The sequence below is a fragment of the Drosophila erecta genome, unplaced genomic scaffold, assembly GCF_003286155.1.
Source record: "Drosophila erecta strain 14021-0224.00,06,07 unplaced genomic scaffold, DereRS2 tig00000055-arrow-pilon, whole genome shotgun sequence".
Lineage (NCBI taxonomy): Eukaryota > Metazoa > Arthropoda > Insecta > Diptera > Drosophilidae > Drosophila > Drosophila erecta.
Genome location: NW_020825200.1, coordinates 3,068,994 through 3,086,053, shown reverse-complemented (window position 1 = coordinate 3,086,053; position 17,060 = coordinate 3,068,994). Strand labels below are relative to the sequence as shown.

The following is a 17,060-nucleotide window of genomic DNA, read 5'->3' as shown; positions in this document are numbered from 1 at the left end:
CACAGCCACTGGAATATCCACTTCATTGTAATCCATAGTTGCCATCACAGCTCGCACGTTGAGGCATTTTCCCAGTGTTTACAAAATGCCAAGACAGCGGGTGCGAGCGAGAGGGGCGAGCCAGCGGAAGAGGAGCATTACATTGTAATCCGAAAGTACCAATACCAACTCGCTGCCATATGCGGACACACAGATACGCACGCACACAAACGCGCGGCGGGAGGAAACGCACATTGAGACAGTTTATCGATCGTTAAGCAAGCAACAACAAAATGTTTGAGAGCGAGAGGGCGCTACAAGTGAAAAGCACTTACTCATACAAATGCACTTAAATAATAAATACATGCACGGAGAGAAATTGAGTGCCATTTAACTGCCAGTGCCCACAATCAGCCTTTCAAAATTTTCTTAAGTTTGAATCGTCGTATGTTTTTCTTTCTGTGCAAGCATGCTCGCATTAATAGTGCACAAATATTCCAGGTTGGCAAAGCGTTGCATAAATATTTTAGCTTGCTTTTTGCTCACTTGCTGAATGTCGAGCAAAATGTCATATTAACACCTAATTATGGTGAACGTGTGAGGCGGGCAAAAGCGTATAAGAGGTGGGCGGTGGGCGCAAGAGGGGGATGCCGACACCACCACCCATCCAAGTGTTTTTGTTGCTGTCGGGCGTCTGTGTGCATGACGCTGGAAAAGCGCCACGAAAATGGCAGAAGCAACAAACCAACAAGATCGAGAACAACAAAAAGTGGCAACCGGCAAAGCGGAAATAAATGAAATATGAAATGAAGATGGATAAAATGTGTGAAAGGAAACACTTTTCATTCCTCTGCCGCCCTATCACAATCAGAAAAATTTGTTTCAAAAGGTAACCGAATTTCGTGAGAAACTGAAGTAAGGAGTAGGAAATATTTCTTTTTGCCACAAAAGCATCTTCAGAATTTCATTGAAATTGGATTCTCATAAACCGGATGTGCGCAACTATTCACCGATACCCACGTTCTTATATATTTTGCATTATTATACTTGTTTTATTTACAGCCATTCGATGAATTTATGGCGGAGAGCACGTTCCTCAGGTCGCAGAGATGTTGCTGAAAATCCAAGAAACGAGACGACTTCCTTGCCAATGCAAGCACTCATTAAAAAGTCCTTCAGCAAAGCTTCAGGTTACAATATTAAACCACAACTTAAGACCCCCGTGTCTCACCACCGGAAGTGGCAAGGATACAGAGTGACTGAGTGGCAGGGTGGCAGTGGGGAAGGAGATGGGAAAGGGGGAGGAGCGGAGCTGGAAGCGTCCAGTTTAGCGCATTAAGCACAAAAACAACACACAACACACGCAACGGACCCCAAAGGCTAGTCGAGGTCCTAGTCCTTCCCCACTTTCCCATGGCCGACAGACCCGACCCTGCTTGATTCCTTGCCCGCTGCTTGTCAATATTAATAACGACGAAACAAAGTCAACTGCAAATAAATGGCAAATAAGTTTTTGTTTTTATTCGCCGGCGCAACAAAAACCACCAAGGACACCCAACGAACGCCCCATTTCTTGGGGGGAACAAAAAAGAAAGCAACGAAGCGGGCTGATGGGAAATCCTCCCCTGTGTGAGCGGAAAAGTGCAACTTATTTACTGCTTCCTGGGATGGCCATCTATGTGGGCTGGCTGGGTGGTTGGCTTTGGATTGGTTTTGCCCAAGGAGGGGCACCCTGGAGCATCAAGAAATGCCAGCCAGAGGACATATGCACCCCCTTCAAGGACGGAAAGTGAGGATACTCTTTCAACGAGTCTAAATATACATTTTATTATGTCAAGGCATTGTTTACACAAAATGTTGCTCCATTTACTACATAAGGTACTAAGTACTAAGGGTTTAATTCTCCATAATCCCCACATTCCCCCTATTGCCCTGTTGGCTCAAAAATAACAAGAAAAAGTAATTGTTATACATTTTATGTACCCTTTAGCCAGACGTGTAAGCTTAAATCTTTAGCACTTAGTAAGCCTTGAAGTCTTAAGAAATTGACTCATTGGCCAGAAGCACAAATCCTAAGTTCTTTATTACAGGATGTTGGAATAACCACTCATCAGAAATGAACCAAGTAAACGTATATTAAGACAATGCCCTTAAGCCACAACTCTAGGCGCTCCACTTCTGCTAGACAGCCTTTTAGCCATCATAACTCCCAGAATATACACAATCCTTGGCTAGAAGGGTATAAATCATAAGGCGAGGAAGACCCTAAACGGTGCTCCACAGTTCCAGTAGTGGTTCTTCTGTCTTCAGTTCGCCAGTTCTCGCGGGTTTCTGGCTTAAAGTGGCGGCACTTGCGCTTGAAATGTGCAAAATCGAAGGAGCTGTGGCGCGTCCGAGCTGGGGAGTGGTGCTGGAGCGACATGGACGTCGCCAAGGCAACAACGACGTACTGCAGCAAAGCCCAACACACGCCCAACTGCTGACCTCCTGGCCATCCGCGATGGGCGTCCTTCAGCTTAACTGCAGCTGACTGATGGGCGTGGCGCGGTGTGCAACAGTTAATCATTGAGGGGGTGACAGTGGGCAGGGGGCCACATCTCCGATGTGAAGGTCTTGGCAGGAGTGGGAGGGCTATCCGGGAGTGGCTATCCGGGAAGGTGTGCTGTTGCCTTTGCAGCTTATGAACCTGAAGTAATGACTTAAAGGCTGCTATCCTGCAACTCATAACAATAAACTAGTTCATCTTAATGGGAAGTGTAATTCGCATAAGCTCTTAGTAGGGCAACCCAGCAGTCTCTCGATAATCCAAATCCAACTATATATCAAGTGAAATCAGAATTAGTGCACATTTTCCACTCAGATCGAAGCTTCAGTACGGGGATCACTAGGCAACCGCAGAGTTTGTTGTCCACCATATTGTTTAATTGGTTTCGCCCAGAGGCTCCAGTACGGTATATAGTATCTGCTTCGTTTCAGGTGGGCTGCCCTTCATGGGCCATCACCACCCATCCATGCAAACATACACACATGCCAATCCCAACACGTGTCAATTGTGGCTCAGATTCGCTTGCTGTTTTTCCCAGCCCTTTTGCTTTTGTTCTGCGTTTGGGCTTCAAGCACAAGCACAAGCTTCGGGTCATTAAATAAAGCGACGGCCAATGTGCACAAACACACACACAGATGCACACAAACCTATACATGTACATACACATACATATGTATGTATGTATGTGCAAGCGTAAATAGTCGGAGGACGAAGGACTCGGGTGAAAAACCCCTTGTAAAAAGTACGAAGCGAATTATTTGCAAACAAAAGTGCGAGAAGGGGAAGTGATTTACTTTATCGATAGACATAAAACAATTTGGCTGCCTCTCAATGACAGTTCTCGGTCCTCGTCCTTGTCCTCAAACTCATCCTCCTCCTGTCCTCTTTCTGTCCCCCTCCTTGGCCACCTCGACTCCTGCTCCTCCACATCCACTTCCACTTCCACCCCAACATCTGTCATTTGTGTGTGCGCACACATCTTGCTCCGATTCCCTTTGTTTGGTTTGGTTGAATTTTATAAGGTATAAAAATTACATGGTCCCCCATCGCATTCGAAACTTAGGAAGGGTAGTTTCCCCAAACTTGCATCCTTAAACAGCGGATTTCAGTGATACTCAAAATAATAGAATATATTTTTGACTCAGAATAGTAGTATCTGATAAATGTTTTTTAATCATATAACTAAGATGCAAAATATTTTATTCTCAGCTTCTGGGGAATGTGAAGTTATACATTTTTTATGTTCCTACGTTTGTTTTCCTTTCCGACGACTACCTTCTATTTGCCACTTTTCCGCAGCGAACGAAAACAGGACTACCCTGCACTGCACTTCCTTCCTGTTTCTACCCAGGATCTACTACTGGATCCCGGTTGTCCTGGCTCCTAACTGTTGCTGATTTATGGTCTGACATAAGATGGAGGTCTCTGGGGGGAGTCATCCAAGTTGGATGACTGTTTAGTTTGCATGTTGCCGCATGTGGTACGCTCCCTTACCCTGCCCCTGCATTTGTGTGCCTTTGTAGCATAAAAATGACATAATAAAATGTATAATTTCGACATAAAAAACAAAATCCCCAGAGAGATTCCTGGCTTCTGCCATCTCACACACATTCTGCACTTTGATTGCTGACTACACGTGAGGCATATCAATTAGGTGTGTGGGTCAATAGTTTAAGTGGGCCAATGGCCAATGCGATGGAGGTGAAATGGCAAGGTGGCCCACTGATGATTCACAGTTGGCAGCGTGGCCAAAAAAGGATTACATTTTAGGCTTTTGAGTGGTCAGCTCATTTGAAGCGGCCTGATGAATGTGTAGCCCCGATATCAAAACACCAGTAAAAGGTTTTGCATTAAATATATATACAATAATTATTCCTAACCTTTTCAATTTGACAGCAAAGTTTTTCCAGCCATTTTTTTGTATAAATCAGTTGGGGAATGACAATTCGCCGCTGGATTAAGTCACCTTTGAGTCTTGCATAAGCCAAGTTTACCCCTTTTCCCACCAAGCAATCCGCATAAGTGGGTTTCTTGAGCAGACCGTTTAATACATATATCCAATATATATATGAACTTATTCCCACTCCTTGGAAACCACTTAGCTATTCATAACTGGCACACACAACCAGACAAATTTTAATAATTCAACTCTATAATGTGGACGCAACGGAGAAAATTCGCTTTTTGGCCAATGCCAAAGGCAGCGAATGATAGAAAGTCGGCCAACGAGGGGGCGACCGAAATGCAATAGAATGCGGGCAGCCAAGTGGGTGGTTGGCATGTTGGGTGGTTGGGCGTTCTGGGTTGGGGAAACCCGCAAAAACCCAAAACTTGTGCGCGTGCATGGCGGAGTGCCACACATAGGGTGTAGCACATTTTCTCGGCAAGGTGGGAAAACCTGGCAGGGTGGACACAAAGTGCAGTCGAAATGGAGGGAAAGTAGGGAGGTAAACCGCGCTCTAGACACACATTAAAATTTCAATTTTGGAGAAATTAAAATTTTATCAGTTTGTTGAGAGTGTCGCACACGTTTTGTTCGCTCGTTGTTTCCAAGTTCTAGTTCCCTAAACCTCTGGATCCAAACTAATATGCGGACAGGCAAAGTCATAATGGCAAAGGTTCATATTTAATTTATTTCCAAATCAGGAGATAATTTCTAGTAGCCATAGAAGACCCTGCTGATTAAACACTAATCCAAAAATATGATGTTCCGTAAAATGCACCCTTTTTACATTCAACTTTTTGCGCCTGGCAAATTTTCGGGCATCAAATGAGGGCTCAAGAGTTTCAGGGAGCGCTAAAGCTCAACTTAAGACCCATTCCCGCCCTTCACGAAGAGGAAGTGGTCTAAAGAAATCTGTTATGGTTAAACTTTGGCATGAAAAAAATACCAAGTTTTCGACAAATTGCAGCGAAAAGTGCACAATGGTTTAGCCATGGGGAAACAGTGCGTGGCGACGCCGGCAAAATGTACTACAAAACCGAAACACGAGGAAAAGCGGGGAAGTAACTGGAGAGGGCGTTATGGGGCAATTTTCCGACTTTGGGATACGCTGTGCTCTAACGTTCTAAAGAGTTGCAAATCCAACGTTTCGAATCCATTTCACTTTCAAAATGGTTTTGTTTCTGATATTCCAGTCAGTTGTATGGAGTTATAAATAGGGATGACAATACTTTCCACAAGGGTTGACAAATTAAAAATTATTTCACTTTCTGGAATTGTATCCAAAAGATACTTTTAATTACAGTTGAGAGCCTTTTAGGGATTTTCCTGTCTTCTCCCATTCGAATACTACAATTGCCACATACCCTTTTTCCAATTCCAGGGAAAAACGAGCATGAAAACTTAGATTTTTCTACTTTCCTTCAAGGTGGGACGACAGACGACAGCGGATGTTTGAAAATGGGTGCTGGTGGGTGGTGGTGGGTGTTGGGTGGCTGGTGGCCTTTCAGCCAACCGTCTGAGTTGGCGGAAAAGAGCAGGCCAAGAAAACCCGCAAAACTTGGCTGCGCTGCGCTCTCTCGCTCTGTTTATTGCATGGCGCTAAAAGCAACTGGGGACCGCTTTTTCCTCTCCTTTTTCAGCTTTTTTGGTGCGACTGCTCTTTATACGTATCTATTATATGGATGTGCTTGTGCCCGTACTTGTTTGTTTGTTAGTTTGTTTGTTTGTGCGTTTGTTTGGTTGTTTGTCCGCCTGTGTGTGCGCAGTAAATGTGGGCGTACAATTTTCAATTATACATTTTAGTGGCCGCCGCAGCTCATTGACAATAAAAAATGAGAAAACGGGAAAAGAACCCACAACCTAGAATCCAGAACCGGAAAGAAAACGGTTCGCTTCGCAGAAATGAGAAAAGTTTTAAGCAGATCCGATTCGATGTCGTGTGCGTAGCATTTGCTTTATTGTCAATGACGGACAATGGTGAAATGTCCAGAGATTAAGCTCGCAGATATTACAATTGATTGGGCCCTAAACCAATTGGGTTCATTTTAGGAGTATCTCTCTCTACTTAATCCCCTAATTTGACCCTTTTTCATTTACCTTGACCATACAATTTCTCAAGAACCAAGGCCGCAGGAATTATGATACAAATTTCAAAAACCATAGGACAGAACACCCCATTAACACACATAATAATAAACAACTAATAAACAACATAAACAATTGAACATTATGCTATTGATATTGCTATTGTGACATGGACGAGTGATATTCCGAGACGAGTGAGGTAAGTAGGTAGCTGAATCGACTTACCGTGGCTTAGTTAGTTTTTTCATATGTATATCCATATGGGGATCCGGTTCCAAATCGTTGCTGGTGCTGCTGCAAGTGTTGGTTGCCTCATAGAGGGGGATCCCTCCGCCCTAAATGGGCGTTTAGTTAATCCAAGGCCGCTGGACTTCGTTGCAGCGAGAACTGCGTATCCTGTTGCCTGCCCCACTTGAGGATGGTATCCGACTCGTTGGGGATTTTCTGTGCACTTTTCCTGTTGCGGGATGCTTAAGTGGGCGATGATTCCTGGGCACCGCATTAGTTGTTGTTTTATTTGTTGTTGATCTTGGCAGGTTGCTAGCGTTGTTTAAATTTCAGTTTTAACATTTAACAATGTACAGAATTATTATTGATAATATTGCTCGATTCGCTGTTTGTTGAGGTTGTTGTTGTTTTACATAGTTTTTAATCTTGATTTGGTTGTGTGGTGTTGTTGCTGTAGTTGTTGTTGTTTTTGTTAATTAAGCACTTGGGGCGCATATATAAAATCTATTATTCATTACTTAGGCCTATGAATAATAGGATAATTTAAGTTAAATATTGGAAATTTCGTATAATTCTCATTTTAATATTTAGAATAATTTGTTGCAATTTGCACTTGATTTTTTTGTTTTATTTTTCTCCAATATTCGTATGTTTGTCCATTTACCGATAAAGTAAATCTCTTAAAGTAATTGCGTTGGTTGATTTTGAAGCTGCTTAAGTTTGCGGATTGTAAAAATTGATTTACTTGATGGATGTAAGAAATATATATATATATATATGTATATATTATGTGCTATATATGTTAGTATCGCTTGGCTACATTAAGATTTGATTGCACCGTTAGCATATAACGCACTTTTTCCACGATTCCGTATCGTTCATTCGCTTCCCGTGTGGGTTTTTTTATAATTCCCTTCGACCGATGTTGTATATGTATATATGTATGTAAGTGCTATGGCTGTGTATATGCATATGTATATAATGCGTGTATATATAATAACTATTGGAAGGCGTACTTTTATAGGCTTGCTAAGTTCTGCTCAAAATTTTTACGCGATTTTGTTAAAGCTAATGGCTACGATTTCGTTAATGCAAGTGTTTTTAAGGTTTGTTTGCTTTCTTTACTAGATGTTGAACTTTTTACTTTCGGTATTTATTTATATTATTTATTATTGCTTGTATTTGAGGCGAATTTAATCATAATGTTGGCTGGAAATATGAAAGTGGTTCTTTAAACTATTATCAGAGCTATTCGATATTGTACATATATTAAAAATGTGTCAATCAGTTCGCCATGTTGTTTTGTTAACTGATTTATTTAACCTAGAAAGTTAATTTTAGATTTCGTTTCGATGGCAGATTGGAATCTTCCAAAAAAAAAACCCCCTTTCGGTAAATATTCTTCCAGCTGCAACAACAAAATGCCACAAAAGAAAACCAAAAGCAAGGACACACACATACAAAGGCACGGATATTCATTTTTGTCTCTCCCTCTCTTTTGCTCTCCCTGCAACAGCTGTTGATCGCAATTGCAGCACACACTCACATACACATTCTGATGCACTTATCTTACATATATGCACATGCACATACAAATGTTGATGGAAGAACAGCAGGTGTTAAATATAAAATCAAAAATGTAGCGTACATAATGTCATAAAGACGCCAGATGAGCGAGAAAATTATCGCAATGTATCTGCGCTGTTGCTGTTTTTTGAAGTTGCTGCTTCTGCTACCACATTCATTCATTAGTTGTTGTGGTTGTTGTTTTTATAGGGAAGAGCGCACAAGCAAAGGGCAACGCACCGCAACAACAAAATTTTCCTTTCCATTTTGGCGTTGCTTTTGCCTAACAACAACACGAACAAGAAGGTGAAGAAGAAGACGGCAGTTCCGTTAGCAAAGCAAAGAGAGCGACAGAGTCAGTGAGTGAGTGAGCGTGCGATCGAGAGCGAGCAAGAGCGATTGAGTGAGAGAGCAAGAAAATCACACGGTCCAGGTCCGAATGTGCCGTTTGAAAAATTGACAATAAAAAATGCGCATTTCACTTTTTTCGCGCTCTCCTCTTTTTGAAGTCTCTTCTTTTCCGTTTTCAAGCTATTTGTTGTTGTTCTCGATGTTTGCGAAAACGAATTTGTTGTTGTATTTGATCTGTTGATTTCCATTTGATTTGCATTGGAAATTTTGCCAGCGAGCGAGTGAGCGAGATAGAGCGATGGGAGGGATGGGTTGAAATGGGGGACGGTGGCACATGTGCTTCGTTTCGATTAAGAATTTACACTCTTCACTTCTTTGAACTTACGTTTTCAAATAACATTTGATTTAGATTACATTGATTTAGATTTGATTTTGCTTTTGCCTTTGCTTTTGCTACTTGCTATTGCCTTTTCTTTTTGCTTTTGCCTTTGAACTTTGCACACAGAAAAAACATGGATTGCACACACACTCACTTCTTTGAAATGACTATATTTCAGATGGCAAGCACTTGCATTGAAATTCAATTGCAGATATTCGGTTGGGCGGCGCGATTTGTATTTTCTATATTTTTTACAAATTTATTTAGCTGTTTTCGCTCACATTTTTTACACGGCGCGACAACGGCGCCGATTTTCGTGTTCGACCGGCTGCGAAATCCAAAAAGTACTACATCTTTACCGTTATTATTCGTCGTTTCGCTCGCCGTCAACCGCATGCAACTCAAACTCGTGGCGAGAGAGCCGTCAAACTCCATCGAACCGCTCTCTCGAACATTTTGTCGACTGCCAATGCGAGCAGACAGTTAACATTAATGCTAGCGCAATGTAGACGTAACAGTGCCAAAGATCGTCTTTAATTTTGTTGTTAATTGATTATGCAAATTATAGTTAAATATTTAATCAAATTGTAACGAAAACTGAGTCGTGAATGAATTTCTGGAGAGAGAGCAAATAGGAGAATGCTGATTGGAATTCGAATTCGAAGCCGTGCAAATAACAAAAGGAAAAATGCTCTCCTCGGCGATTTCTTCTTCTTTCTTTATTGGTAAATGCCTTTTGTTCGGTTTGTTTTGTAATTTGACTCCATGAATCAATTTTAATGACGTCGACATTCCACATTTATAACAAAAGCAAAAGAAAGTGAGACTGAGAAGCTATAGCAAACATTGCATCGTGTAATTATATGGATCACTTAACCAAAACAGAGGATTTTGATAAATTACTGGAAAGGTAAATGGATTTCTAATTGATCTATAAAACTTTGTTTACGAAAATTCTTTAGAGTAGAATCCCCATGTAAATTATTATTTTGTAATTTTTTTTTCGAAGTAAGCCATCTAATTTCCTTCGTAGTCTTCTCTACTCATACATACAAATGTAGGTAGTTGAAAGTCAATACACTTTTCTTTGATTGCGTACGTGATTCAAGTCATATTTCTAATTCGAAGTCAAAAAACGATTTTTCTTTTCAATAAACACAAGAATTGAAAAATATATTTTCAAAATACATAATTTAGAAAGTCTAATTAAAGGTAACAATAAATTGAGCATTTAATGTTAGCAATAAAAGCAATGCACACCGCTTTTTCTGCTTTATTCTGACGGCATCGGGCAGATTTATTTCATCACTTAGAGAAGAATCATCTCTGATTTAGCGTCGAAACACAATAGCATTTTGGTTTTTCGGTTATTTCCAATGGCTGTACGAATGGACTTGGACTATTGGAATGTTGGTTTTCAAATAATTAACAATTGTTCTTATCAGAATTGTTTGAGTGTGTGCGTGTGACTCGCACACATTCCCTCTCCTCTTCACACATGGCCCTTATAGCATTTGCATTGGCCCTTTTTGAGAAATTGATAGTGTCCTTTCACCCTATTTTCCTTGAATAAGGAGTACACGGTATTGGCATTTTTTGCGTTTCAGTAATTCTTTTTAAGGCAAACACCTAAATTATTGATAAAAACAAAAAGCTAGAAAACCCAAACACACACACACACGCACACAGGGACGGAGAGAGCGCTTGAGAGAGGAAGAGAGAGAGAGTGTGGCGGCATTGTCCGTCTGGCATTTTGACGTTTATTACTTTGCCTTTATTGTTGTTGCTGCTGCCTTTGCTTTGCCTCTTTTTTTTGCTGCCTTTGCGCGCGAATTCGCTGCGCATAGCAAATTAAAATTAAAAGTTTGCGAGAGCGAGAGAATGCAACAAAAAAGCAGGGAAAAAATATCAAAATTAATTTCTTTTCGGCATGGCGGGAGGGAGAGAGGGATAAGGAGCAAAAAGAGAGGAAGAGCGCGCGACGACATGACGAACTTTTGACACATTTTGTTTATAACAATTGTCTCCTTTTTGCACTTACCTCTTCTTCGTTTGCTTCAATTGCTTCTCTCTGCTGGTGACTACAACTCAATATTGTTTTGTGTGCGAAATCAGAAATGTTTAAACATTATTTAACACAAATACGTTCACGCACACTGGCATACATGCTGTAGTAATTTGTTGTTGTTGCTGTGGTGGTGGTGGCGATGGTGATAAAGCCTTGCCGTTTTAGACGATTTCTGGTCTCCTCGCATTAAATATGTTTAGTTTCCATTACTGTTTGTTGTTGTTTTTGTTGTTGATGTTGTTATGTGGTGTATTAATAAAAAACGTACGCGAACTGCAGTCAAAGTCACTCACACACATAATCACGCACGCACACACTGGCACACGGCATACGGCACACACAAACGCACGCACGCACACACACAGCAACTAGTAATTCTGCTGTGCGAAAGAGACAACATGTGAGCGCTTACGAAAAAAAATGTTTGTGTAAGTTTCCCCGAAAACGCGATTTCATCCGGAAATTTCACTGCGCTCGCTTTTCGGCGCCGCCGCGTTGGCCACTTAATCACTTAATTGGTTCCGTTTCGATTTCATTGTTTTTAGTTGGGGTTTTTAACCGAAATTTAGTTGCGTGTTTTGTGTTGGTGCAGAGAGAGCAGGAAAATACACATATCGTTATCGATGGCTCGGCTATCGATACGGCAACTATCGCCCAGCTGATTGGCGGGCGATCAGCTGTGCCGCGATAGGTCCAGTGTTGAAAAATGTCGGTACGGCATTTTTCCTAAAATATTAGATTTTGCCTGGTTATTATCTGATTATTGAATGATTTTTAAAGTCAAGTGATGTGCGCTTTATCTGCGATTGTGTTTCTTCGAAAAATCAACGCGTTTTGAAATAAACTGTTTTAAGTCGATGTCCAACACTGGTGCCTTATCTCCATTTTTAATCCAATATAAACAACTTTGCAATTAGTCCATTTTTGAAATACACTATTTGAAACCGTAAAATGTTAACCCAAAGTATAAGTCACATTAGTGTTTAATACTTTGTATTTTTAAATTTAAAGTGGTCTTACAGTTATAAGGAACGAAATATAAAATACTTATATTATCTTATTTTAATCTCAATTAGTTGTCATGCCTATATTATAACTCTGTTGTCCATTTATCTATTGCCGTGACGATATTAAGCTAAAAATAAGTTATTATAAATGATATTTAATTAAAAAATTCAGAAATAGGATTCTATGAATGAATCTATTATAAATTGATGATTGGGATCCTCATTGATTTAAAATGCCGATTTACGCACGGAGGATAATCTCTTTTATTTGTCAATTATGGTAGAATGTTAAATATGTCTGCAGCTTAACTTCACAATTTTAAATATTAGCAGCTGTGCCGCCCCGCAGTGTGACCGTACTCGCAGAAAGCGCGCGCCGCTGCGAACAGCTGATAGGGCTACAGCATATAAATGAGCAGGTGGTAAATAAATGTTTTTAGTTTATTTCAAGACGCCATTCCGTGCGCGTTGGCATTCTGCTCGTAGTTTTTTATACGGCGGGTGCGCCCATCATTAGATTCGATCGTGCACTAGTTCGTTCCGCTCGGCGATCGGCAGTAATCGATCGGAAATAAACAAACACTCGCGTATTTACATAATTTAAGTACAAAGTAACGACGACAGAATGACGAACACCGATGTGCGACAGAGAAAAGTAAGGCAAAGGTTAAAAGGGCAATCACAGTACATAAAATCACATTTTATGCCAATTTTATGGCGCTCTCACACACACGCACACCTACGAATTGCTTTAATTGTTGCTCTTTTGACGCGGAAGTACAAAATCAAATGACTCGCAGAATAATCGTTTCAAGTTCTATTCTATTCGATTGTGCCAATTTGCATCTCAAATTGTATGTTTACAAGACATTTAAATATAGATGCGGAATAGCTGCTAACCAGGTTATTGTTAACAATTATGCAAAATATAATGTAAGCAATAGATGACCAGTAAGTTTTCAATTAATTCCAAGCCGGCCGGTTTATTTTGAAATATTTTCGTATTTGAATTAGGGTGGCCAGGCCCAGCAACTTTCTCATTTGCAAGGTCATTAGTGGAGGGGGCTGATAAAAAAATAAAAAATAAAAGCGTAGAAAAGGCCAACAATTCAGTTGGCAGCCGTTTCATCCGAATCTCGCTAGACAACTTTTTCAAGCGCTTTCTCGCATCGGAACCCAAAGATCACAGGTACACAGAGTGGCCGATTTCGGGGGCGATTGGATAGGATTGGATAGTTTCGTCTGATTTGCATCGCGAGTGGGTGGAGAACAGGATGCGATCAAACCGGAACCGGTTGCAAGTGAGTGCAGATAGTGTCTGGTTGCTAACGTGGCCTTAACCCTCGTGTACGTGTACCGAGTACTCAATCTTAGATACTTTTGTATCTATCTATCTTTCCCGGCTTCCTTGGCTATATCGTTCAAGATACTTTGTTCTTAGGTTCGAATTCATAAGGATTTATCTTTCAGCTGATGCCAAACTGCTGGGCATTGAAATAAATCAGTTATCATTTGAGCTGCTATATTTGGAACCGATTAAAGCATTCCCCCATATGAATATGCGCTTTGCGATAGCAGCAGACTTCTTACTCATTGTGGATCGGCACAAATGCCGCCCACGTCGCCAGTTATCAGTAGACTTATTAAGTAGCGTGCGCCTGGAAACATATGCGATAAGTTCACACACTGAATGTTTAATAAGTTTCACCTATGCCATCAGTGTAATTGCTGGGAAGTAGTCTGTGTATTCAAAGCTAATGGAAGTACACCTATAGATTGTATATGTACATATAGTACATATAGAGGGTCGCCCTGTCAACTCCATTACTCCCAAATTATATATACTCGCTCTTCGTAGTTTGTTTGACTTCCATTCATTGGCCTTAACTATTTTTGCATCAGTCGCTTACCAACAGCGGAACATTTGTTTAAATAATGGCAATTTCATCAAGTTTGTTTGGCACCTTTAATATTGGATCACGCTAAGAGATTGCTTTTTGGCCAGATCCCCACTTAAGATTGTTGAAAGTGGTACCCAGACACGCCAGTCGTCGCCAAAAACTGATTGCTTCTTATCAGTAACCAGAAGGCTACGCGATAAGATACTAGTCAAATGGACACTGGTGTGCGGCTTCCACAGCGAAAATGTGTAATGTGGGCATGACTTTGAACTTTGAGAAGTCCCTATTTACGCCAGTTAGGCAGAGATTTCATCAAGAAAGCTAATTAGTTACCGATAATAACTATATAACACCTAACCCCGCAACAAAAACATTATTTTTTACTATTTTCTGCCGTTTTTATAAGAACCGCGATAAATACAACAAGTAAATAGTTACGTAAAATTAAATACAATAAATGACTCGTTGAAATATCCAAATAATTCGCATTAAAAGTGTACGTATTCAAAGTAACCGTTTTCTTTTTGCCAACTGCCCTGAATTACCGGTGCCAAAGGTGCGCTGCAGCCCTGGCTAACGTTATCGGCGAGCCACGGACTCTGCAGCCCTGGCCCGTGCTCATAATAGACTGAAAAAAAGAGACGAAATGAAATTCATTGACATTTCAAGAGATAGCAAACAGCCAGCGTGTTAATATTTGAGCAGCAAACAACCGAAATGTGTTCCGACCAAGAAACCGGCCATGCATAAATGTGGTACCATCAGAGGCAACGGAACGAGCCATGAAATACGAATATAAGCTGGTAGACCGCAAGAACTTGGCCAAGAAACTGCATCAAATAACTCACTTGTCGGTACCAAAACTAATTTGTTTGTCGCCTTTTCAGCTGGCCACGGATGAGAAGCCACCGCGGCGGAAAAGCAGTGGATCACCAAATGCCAGCAGTGGTGGAAACCGCGGTCCCAGCGGCCTCAAGATCTCCTTCCTGTGCCTGGTCATCTCCGTCATCCTCCTGCTCTTTGTCTTCGGTGTGTACCACTTGTATTATGTGAAAGACGAAGTTCCCAAAGTTGTACTAACCAAACCATCCGATTTTCCCACTGTTACCGTACCCTACGCCCATGTGGAACCCCATTTTCCGCCACCCGTTCGCCGTGTTGTCACTAAAAAACCCATTGACGATCAACCAACGGCTGACAATGATGCAGGCTTCATCTCCGAAAACGCCAGTCCGTATCTAGCCCGTCTGGCCTCCAAGTTTGGCTACAGCAAGGTGCAGTATGCGGCCATCATCGATGCCGGGTCAACGGGCAGCCGTGTGCTGGCCTACAAGTTCAACCGCAGCTTTATCGACAACAAACTGGTGCTGTACGAGGAGCTGTTCAAGGAGCGCAAGCCGGGATTGAGCTCCTTCGCGGATAATCCCGCCGAGGGTGCCCACTCCATTAAACTGCTGCTGGACGAGGCCCGCGCCTTCATACCCAAGGAGCACTGGTCTTCCACACCGCTGGTACTGAAAGCGACAGCCGGCCTGAGACTCCTGCCCGCCAGCAAGGCGGAAAATATTCTGAATGCCGTCCGAGATCTCTTCGCCAAGTCCGAGTTTAGTGTCGATATGGATGCCGTGGAGATCATGGACGGCACGGACGAGGGCATCTTCAGCTGGTTTACCGTGAACTTCCTGCTCGGCCGCCTGTCCAAGACGAACCAGGCAGCTGCCTTGGACTTGGGCGGCGGTAGCACGCAGGTTACCTTCTCGCCAACGGATCCGGACCAGGTGCCCGTGTACGATAAGTACATGCACGAGGTGGTGACCTCCAGCAAGAAGATCAACGTCTTCACGCACAGCTATCTGGGACTGGGCCTGATGGCCGCCCGCCATGCTGTCTTCACGCACGGCTACAAGAAGGAGGACTCGGTGCTGGAGAGCGTCTGCGTGAATCCCATAATCGCCAATCGTACGTGGACGTACGCCAATGTGCAGTACAAGGTCAGTGGCAAGGAGAACGGCAAATCCAGTGCCGAGCAGCCCATCGTGGACTTCGACGCCTGCCTGGAGCTGGTCAAGAGCAAGGTGATGCCGCTGGTCAAGCCCAAGCCTTTCACTCTCAAGCAGCACGCGGTGGCCGCGTTCAGCTACTACTTTGAGCGGGCCATCGAGTCGGGTCTGGTGGATCCGCTGGCTGGCGGCGAAACAACTGTGGAAGCTTATCGCAAGAAGGCCCAGGAGATCTGCGCCATACCCAACGATGAGCAGCCCTTCATGTGCTTTGACCTCACCTTTATCTCGACGCTGCTGCGCGAAGGATTTGGCCTCAACGATGGCAAGAAGATTAAGGTGGGCTCTTACGCAAATAGTTCCTTTAACACTCTATTAACTCCAACTGGTTTTTCAGCTTTACAAGAAGATAGATGGCCACGAAATCTCTTGGGCCCTCGGCTGTGCATACAACGTTCTGACTAGCGACGAGAAATTCAGTAATTCCTAATGCTCCTCCATTAGTCCGTAGTAGAAGACATACATTTTAAAGGATTGTTAGCTGAAATTGTTTATAGAGTGCCTTAGACGTGCATCGAGTATACTACAATCTCAACACACACCACACACACACAGAAACACTCGGACATTGCCTACATATGTATGTGGTCGATTAATATTTGTTGTTGCTCTGTAACATTCGTTTCAATTGCCTCTAATTGAGCTAACCCACAAGGCGTTTAGTTTGTAATTCCGATTTTGTGTGATTCGCCATATTCGTAGTGCAATTTTTGCCAACTTCTTAACTAATTAGTAATTACACCCGTATCCTCATGTACATAAATTTACACACTGATATGTATTTACCTAATATGTATAACGACCTAGGCTACTAGCGCAAACATTTCACTTGGTTTTTCACACATGCAAATGTTAGTTTAGTTATTTTTGCAAATAAATCAAATGTTAACTGATCTGAATCGCTATGGCTTATAATATCGGGAGTGTTGGCTTGGTGGCTTCGCTG

At 42.1% G+C, this 17,060-nt stretch overlaps 2 protein-coding genes across 6 annotated transcripts in view; one reads left to right on the top strand and one right to left on the bottom strand.

The window, feature by feature from the left end:
- The window catches only part of LOC26526948 (AF4/FMR2 family member 4), a 63,156-nt gene extending 53,679 nt beyond the window's left edge, over window positions 1-9,477 (bottom strand). The window contains exon 1 of one of the 3 annotated variants that reach the window (XM_026979717.1): window positions 9,233-9,477. Coding sequence is in view for 1 of the 3 variants with exons in the window: in XM_026979715.1 (XP_026835516.1) it covers window positions 6,780-6,814 (35 nt within the window). In the remaining 2 variants the exon portion in view is untranslated. Of the gene's footprint in view, window positions 1-6,779; window positions 6,895-9,084; window positions 9,155-9,232 lie in introns of those variants that run through there. The other 2 variants (XM_026979716.1, XM_026979715.1) reach the window with 2 other exon arrangements.
- A 3,085-nt stretch (window positions 9,478-12,562) lies between these two features.
- LOC6541376 (ectonucleoside triphosphate diphosphohydrolase 5) lies at window positions 12,563-17,019 on the top strand. 3 transcript variants are annotated; one of them, XM_001968454.3, is made up of 4 exons: window positions 12,567-12,808; window positions 14,942-15,083; window positions 15,264-16,393; window positions 16,452-17,016. In XM_001968454.3, the coding sequence occupies exons 1-4, from the start codon at window positions 12,779-12,781 to the stop codon at window positions 16,542-16,544; spliced, it is 1,395 nt and encodes a 464-aa protein (XP_001968490.2). In that variant the 5' UTR covers window positions 12,567-12,778; the 3' UTR covers window positions 16,545-17,016. The 3 variants fall into 3 exon arrangements, with proteins under 3 accessions (XP_015015170.1, XP_001968490.2, XP_015015169.1); XM_015159683.2 differs by lacking the exon at window positions 12,567-12,808 and adding an exon at window positions 14,632-14,857 and having other exon boundaries at window positions 16,452-17,017; XM_015159684.2 differs by having other exon boundaries at window positions 12,563-12,808; window positions 14,942-16,393; window positions 16,452-17,019.
- The last annotated feature ends 41 nt before the right edge of the window (window positions 17,020-17,060 follow it).